The sequence below is a fragment of the Rhodamnia argentea genome, chromosome 1 (genome assembly GCF_020921035.1).
Source record: "Rhodamnia argentea isolate NSW1041297 chromosome 1, ASM2092103v1, whole genome shotgun sequence".
NCBI classification, from domain to species: domain Eukaryota; kingdom Viridiplantae; phylum Streptophyta; class Magnoliopsida; order Myrtales; family Myrtaceae; genus Rhodamnia; species Rhodamnia argentea.
In genome coordinates, this window is record NC_063150.1 from 36,546,580 (window position 1) to 36,554,358 (window position 7,779).

The window sequence follows — 7,779 nt, forward strand, 5'->3', positions numbered from 1 at the left end:
TTTCATTATTGTCTTTGCATTAAAATATATGAAAATTAAAGCTAGTCCCTACTCTCCCTTCATCAAGTGACCATCTAATTGATATATGTTTACTGGTAATCTACTCATGTTTTCCAAAAAAAAAAGAAGTACTTTCCCTCTTCGTGCACATATCTATTGGCAATCACGCATGCTCGGAGCACGAGTTTCAATGCAATAATAAAACTTATTTATCAAGCATGGGTGATTGCCAATAGATAAAAATAGAAACGCCAGCGACATGCAAGTTCAACATCCCAACACTTCAATTTTACACGCACAGTGTCAATTTTAAACATTTTCAGTAAATTAGGGATAAAAAATTTATCACATATATATATTAAAATCATATGCCCAATAATCCCAAAATTAATATACTCAAACATTCCAAAAAAAAACTAATGGTGAATTGATGACAAAAGAAGAAGAGCAAACTCATTGTTGATATTTTTCTATATATTTAATATACATGTCCTCTTGTGTTGAAATTTTTTATTTTTATTTTGAGAAATTATGTGTCGGTGCGTGGCGTGTCATGTATCGTATCAATACTACATAACAACTGCCCTTTTTTATGCATAACCACCATTTTGTCTCATTTTTCACAAGTGTCAATATTGTCTTCAACAGTAAATAAGCTTTTAACCCATGCTTTTACACATGATTCTCACTTTCTTCTAGCAATGATATAACAAAATACCTTTAGAAAAAGTATCACAAAGTAGTTTTGTCTCGCTTTTTATTTTTCACATTTTACCCTCGCATTATCTACACCGTCTTTTGAAGGAAATTTCTTTTGTTCTCGTCTTTAATTTAACTTCGTCGTTAAAAAAAAATATCTTTGCTAAAATTGCTAAATAGTTAAATAAAACTACCCACCATCTTTCAAATTCAAAAAAACTAACCGCAACCTCGGAAAGCGTAAAAACTACTCAGATTGTACCAACTATGAACAAAATATAAGCAAGGGACTGCATTGCAAAAAAGTCTAAACATTTGGACCAATATGCAATATTCCATACTTTGTACATCCGTAGATAGGCACAAGGTGAAGAGAGGAAACGAAAAAGTTTCCATTTGCCGGCAAAATGGCGCTCAAGCTGAGACGAGCTGTCACCCCTCTCACTCCCTCCACCACACTCCCTCTCCGCCGCCTCTGCGCCGCCGTCCTCGACGGCCCGAGCTCCGTCTCCGACGACCAACTCCCGACCCTCGAGCCCTCGAGCGACGCCGAATCGATATCCCAAATCCTCCTCTACCACCACAACCCCTTCCACGCCATGGAGTCATCGCTCCAGCTCCACGGCGTCTCTCTCTCCCCTCCTCTCCTCCACCAAACCCTCCTTCGCCTCCACCACAATTCCAAAATTGCCATCGCCTTCTTCAACTACGCCAAGTCCCTCCCCGACCCGCCTCTCACCTCGACATCCTACAACCTCCTCATCGACATCCTCTCCAAGGTGCGGCAATTCGACGCCGTTTGGCAGCTCATCGTCGAGATGGACCAGAACAACCTCAACCCGACTACTACCACTTTCTTTATCCTCATACGAAGGTTGATCGCCGCCGGGCTCACGCGCCAGGCCGTCCGTGCATTCGACGACATGTGGAGCTTCGTTGAGCATAGAGCAGGCAATAAGGATTACTATTACTTACTTGACACGCTTTGTAAGTATGGGTACGTGAAACTGGCTGTGGAGATTTTTAACAAGAGGAAGTCTTGCGGAGATTTTGACCCAGATGCTAAAATGTATACAATCTTGATTTATGGGTGGTGCAAGATTGGCAGGATAGACATGGCGGAGAGGTTCTTGAATGATATGATAGAGCGTGGGGTCGAGCCTCATTTGGTGACGTACAATGTGTTGTTGAATGGGATTTGTAGGAGAGCGAGCTTGCATCCAGATGTGAGGTTCGAGAGGACATTGAGAGCTGCTGATAAGGTATTTGATGAAATGCGTGACAGAGGGATCGAGCCTGACGTTACTAGTTATTCCATTGTGTTGCACGTGTATAGTAGGGCACATAAGCCGCATTTATTGCTTGATAAGATGAAGATGATGAAGGAGAGGGGAATTAGCTTGAGCGTGGCGACATATACTTCTGTAGTCAAATGTCTCTGTTCATGCGGGAGGATCAACGATGCTGAGGAGTTGCTTGAGGAGATGGTGAGGAATGGGGTGAGTCCATGCGCTGCAACGTATAATTGCTTTTTTAAGGAGTATAGGGGAAGAAAAGATGTCGACAGTGCGCTAAAGTTGTATAGGAAGATGAAGGAAGATAATGTCTGTGTGCCCACTATGCATACGTACAACATTCTCATAGCCATGTTTGTCAAGTTAGATAAGATGGAGATCGTGAGGGAAATTTGGGAGGATATGAAGAGAAATGGTATGGGGCCAGATCTAGATTCTTATACCTTATTGATTCATGACTTGTGCGAGAAGCAGAAATGGAGGCAAGCTTGTACATTCTTTGTGGAGATGATCGAGAAGGGCTTTCTTCCTCAAAAGGTTACCTTTGAGACACTTTACAGAGGCTTGATTCAATCTGACAAGTTGAGAACCTGGAGAAGATTGAAGAAGAAGCTTGATGAGGAATCCATAACATTTGGAACCGAGTTTCAAACTTATCACCTCAAGCCCTATAGAAGATAAGGCATGTCTTGAAAGAAAAGGCTTCTAGTCTTTGAGGTTTATCAACCATCGGCTTCACTCATTCTGCTGTCATATGTGGAGCATAGAACTTTATAGATTGTTGCTTCTTAGTCTGAGTCGCAGTCGAAGCAGTTTACCTTGATCTCAAGAAGACCACAAAGCGGGTGCCCTTGCCCCACTCTAAAGAGGTCACAGAAGTGGTTCTGCTTAGGATTAAGGTGATTCTGCTTTCTGTAAAGGTGCAATTTTCAGGTTTTTCTCGATGTATGTTCTCTGAAGTTGGTGCCTTTTTCGAGTTAGCTTGGTTTCAGATTTCTGATCCTAAACGTGCTGAGTCAAGGGTTTTCACTCATTACTTAAATTGGTAACCCATTTTCCTGATCTGCCACAGTACCTTGAGCATCGGAAGACAGATCCTGCCTGCGCTAGCATGTACAGCCAGTACCACAAGGTTTGGTGGAGATGCATCAGAGTTCAGAATTCTGCTTATACAACAGCTGCTGCTTTCCATTGTACAATATGATAAGGGAGCAACATCTGAAGCGATGAGAACTATGATTGCAACCATTGCCTGGGGTTCAAAAGAAAAACTAGAAATTGAGAACTACATTTTAATTCTGTAAAGGCTTTCTGAACTTCATCACCTCTGGCTTGTTTAGGAATCAAAGCACTATGTAAAGGAAGACCAAGAGAACAGTATATGTTTTCATGATGGTATTAAAATCACGATGCGATGCATAACTCAGATGGAAGTACTTGCTAGTTAAAAGGTTGTCTGTGGATGCATTTAGGACTGAAGTCCTTCCGTGTAGGGCGAAACATTCTTATCAACCATCCCTAATTGTGTATGGATGGGCAGGAAAACATGCGGGTTGTGTAAAGTAAAGCTGCGTTTGATTGTCGGATTTCTGGTCGGGATAAGATTGGATAGAATAGAATAAGAAATCTAGGGATTTGACCATAGCTTATCCACTACTTGGTGAACTACGGATTTAAAGTCGGATATTCTCATATCCTATCATATCCTGCATTTGGTAGAAAATATAAATCAATATAAAGGACATATATGCTCTTATGTGATGCTCATGAAATATTCCGATCTTATTACTATAAAAATAATGTTCTCATACATAAAAAAACTTGAAAATATACACACTTTATTAGATTTTCAAACTTCTTTGCAAAAAAAAAAAATGAAAATAGAAACAAATGAGATAAGAAAGTTGTCATCATTCTAAAAGTTAGCTTTTATATAACGGATAAGAGAAATCGTATCCGACGTCATCCTATCCCATGCCCTCCGATTTTTTTATTCGGGTTATATCCTCTCTATATTCGACATTATATTATCCGGGACACCTACCAAACACGAGATAGAATCAAACATATCATATCCCGAGTTTTATACGGACAACCAAACACAGACTAAGTATTCCTAAACGGTTTAACTTATACAGATTGTTATGGAAGTTTTGCCCCCACAATTGGTTTTCGCGGCAGCTCATAAAAGAACGTAACTGTGGTAATGGCGGAAAAGAGAACCTTAAGAGTTCTAGGACGTGGGGATTGCCATTTGCTTCACAAATCCTAGTTCTCAATTTCTTCATTTTCCACCTCTCCTACTTTTAATTTCCAAATCAAAATTTCTAGGAGTATGAGTTTGACCCAACGGTTTGAATAAGTACTCTGCTTGATATCATGAATTTTCAAAAGCAATTCTTTCCTTGATTCTCAACGTCACATTTAGATTGAACTTCCAAGTTTTGAGCAAAAACAAGATGTTAATGACTCGACTAATTGACTTCTCTCGTTTTTTACCATAAACATTTGATAGAAAAACGCGATTCTTTGAAAATCACAAGGTTTAATTTTATCAAAAAAGTTGTTCGTTGATAACTGAACTTGAACCTTCGCTACCTGGAACCACGTATTTCTTTATTATATGTAGCGTACGCTACGCATAGGTGATCTGTTTAATGGGCTAGCTTCACTACTAAGGCTTGATTGCCCTGTGGGAGAAGTTTCCTCTATCTATATCGCATTCGATAAAGCTAGGTTGGGATATTTTTTTAAGTGGGTCAACCGGTGTTGGATTATCTTGAAAAACTTCCTCACAGTCACCGCCACATTTATGTGAACTTGCTCTTCAAGATGGTTTAAGAGAAGTAATTACATCCATGCAATTATATTTATTTAATCTTGGACCTTTTGAATTGGTTTGATTAACTATACTATATCACTGACAAAAAATTGCGTCATAAAGATAATACTTAGAACGATGGATGTCTCAATGGCTCGTTTTGATGAGAATATTCACCTTACAATTTGTATGATTAGTTGTAGCAGAAGTTTTAGAGATATTTGCTTTTTCTCCTTTTCTTGTATCGAGTTATGTTCATAGCAATTAAACGTGGAAAACCCAATGAAGCCTTTCATTGTCAGCCTTGAACTTCAATTTTCGCAGTAGCCCTCAATTCACCTTGGAGATGATCGTTGACTTCGTAGCGCGCCAAAGGGCCATGAACTGAACCTAACTCGCCAAGGACGTTCCTGATTTTCCCACTATAAAAGCGCAACTCCAACTATTTCCAGTTTCAAGACCCTTAAACTCCAAACCACTTATTCCTCCTAAGTTCTCGAATCATTATAAAGAATGGATAAGCAGCTGCGACGAGCCGCCGAGGACGGAGACGTACACTAGCTTCATGCACGGATAGCTCGTGATCCGCGCATTCTTGAGCGTATAGACAACACGCCGTATGTTGACACCCCTTTGCATGTGTCTGCATGTGCAGGTGAAACCCTATTTGCCATGGAAGTTGCCACTCTAAGGCCATCGCTTCCTCATAAACTCAAACCATCTCGGGCTGAGCCCGATGCACTTGGCCTTGCGAAACGGCAAGATTCAGACCGTGAGGGCATTGATGACTGTCGACACGGACTTGATCAGGGTCAAGGGGAGAGGGAGGATCACTCCGTTGCTTTACGCAGCTGAGATTGAGGAGGACGAGCTCTTGGCTGAGTTCCTCTGGGCCTGCCCGTCGTCCCTAAAGGACTTGACGAGCGGGTGCGAGACAGCGGTGCATGTTGCTGTCAAGAACGGCAAGCACAGGTCGGTCAAGGTTTTGCTCGGATGGCTGATGCGAGTCTAGATGGAAGAGACACTGAACTGGAAGGACGAGGATGGCAATACGTGTAAGTAATCGTGATGATTTTGTGTTTTGATTTCTTACGCGGTCGACGCGAAAAAAAATAAAAAAAAAGATTTTTTGTTGACAAGTGGCTGCGATGCTTTGTTCATGCGAAGGTCATCAAGTTGCTGATCAAGCATATGAACGTGAACGCGAAGAATTTTGAAGGTTTGACTGCTCTGGACATCTTCCATGATCTCCAAGAGCCATTTCAGCACAATAACAAGGAAGAAGTCGGGTAAATCCTACGCCGTGCCAAAGCAAAAAGAGCTCCATGCCTCTCAGGCGTCACAAGGCTTGCGGACTACTTGAGTCAGGAATTTACCATCTTCGAATGGCGGGACAGATGCTTAAATGTCCACGGAAGTAGCAACCGCGCTAAATCACCTCATAACACGATCCTCCTGGTGGCTCTGCAACCACCACCACTGGTAGGACGTCGACAACTGGTAGCGAAGAACTGCACATTGCTGGACAAATGATCAGGGACAGAATCTTTCCCATCTACTCCGTGGCAATGAATACCGCGGCTTTTCTGACCCCTGCATGGACAGTTCTCGTCATTTTTCTGGGACTTCCGCACATATTGATGCTTACAATCATCTATGTGCTGTCTCCTGATGAACTACTACTCCTCACTCTGCAGTAATTTTACATCAGCACATTATGGGCCTGCTTCAGCCTACATTGTGATCATGGCGTATTTACTTGTGGCGGCAGTGTACGTTGTTCCTGTGCTTTTGTTCGGCAGACGCGGGAAGCTTCGACGCAGGATGGAGACTCCCACGAGAGGCGTCGAAACTTTCTTTGATTTGTTGGGCCAGAGATATGTAGTTGACATTACTATTGGCTATTGTATAAGCAATTAAAGTAAATTGTGAGTGGATAGCATGCTACGGTCCGCTTGTACAATTCTATCTACGTCTATGCCAACGAGCCATTTATCGAATCGTTGCAATTGATATTCGACCCTGCACAGAAGGAAGGGATGAGAATGCATAACAAGTTAAACTTTATGGTTGTTATGGATGCTCCTTTAACAAGACAGGACCTAGTTTAATCAAAGTTTCGAAGCAAAAAGCAGAAGACTCCATTTCAAGTTCTAATGCGCTGTGATGCGATTTTGCTGAAGTTGACAACACTACTAGAAGAATGCAATTTCTCTAGAGCTCAGCGATGATGATAATGATGAAGTGTGAAAGTTACCATCAGGGGTGTCAAAACTGAACCGGAAAACTAAACTGAATCACTAACCGAACTGAACATTTTGATTCAGTTTCGTTTTCATTTGGTTAATTGAATAATAACCATTTTTTTTTGTTCCATTCGATTAACCAAACCAAACTGAAAATCTCCCGCTCCCGCCCCCCCACCCCCACGCCGTGATCATTGTCATCGCCGTCTTAGGTGGCATCGTCCTCCTCGTCAGCTACTACGTCATCATAGCCAAGAACTGCCCCCTCTGCCGCTGCCGGAGCAGATCTTGCCACCACCCAACCTCGGACGGAGGGGGAGGAGGTCAGTTTCGATGGATTCTCCATTTCCGTTAACCGAACTGAGCCGAGGTTCGGAATTGGAATCAGCTCTCTCTCTGCAGCAAGTCGCCCTTACGGAGCAGGAGGCTTTTCATGACGAGACACGATAATAAGAGTCGACCTCATCAAACTCAACCCTTCCCCGGTAATTGGAGGGCGATCCCCTGATATTTATTTTACTGGGTTTCTTCAAGTTCAGTTGGAGAGCTCAGAAATATCTGCAACAGTGTCAAGAATCGTGGGTACGTCCATGATCAAGTCACCAGACCATGTTTGGACTGAAAAAAAAAAAGGTCACCAGACCATGTCACCAGACACTCGGCTGAGAAATAGCCCAGTTTCTACGCCGCCTACTTGGATGTGGACCTCAAAGGAAGC

At 42.2% G+C, this 7,779-nt stretch overlaps 1 protein-coding gene and 1 pseudogene across 1 annotated transcript; both read left to right on the top strand.

The window, feature by feature from the left end:
• Nucleotides 1-1,082: 1,082 nt before the first annotated feature.
• Nucleotides 1,083-2,785, top strand: LOC115725965 (pentatricopeptide repeat-containing protein At2g13420, mitochondrial-like). Its single transcript, XM_030655651.2, has one exon. The coding sequence runs from the start codon at nucleotides 1,107-1,109 to the stop codon at nucleotides 2,673-2,675; it is 1,569 nt and encodes a 522-aa protein (XP_030511511.1). The 5' UTR covers nucleotides 1,083-1,106; the 3' UTR covers nucleotides 2,676-2,785.
• A 2,543-nt stretch (nucleotides 2,786-5,328) lies between these two features.
• LOC115725981 lies at nucleotides 5,329-6,487 on the top strand (annotated as a pseudogene).
• Nucleotides 6,488-7,779: the final 1,292 nt, after the last annotated feature.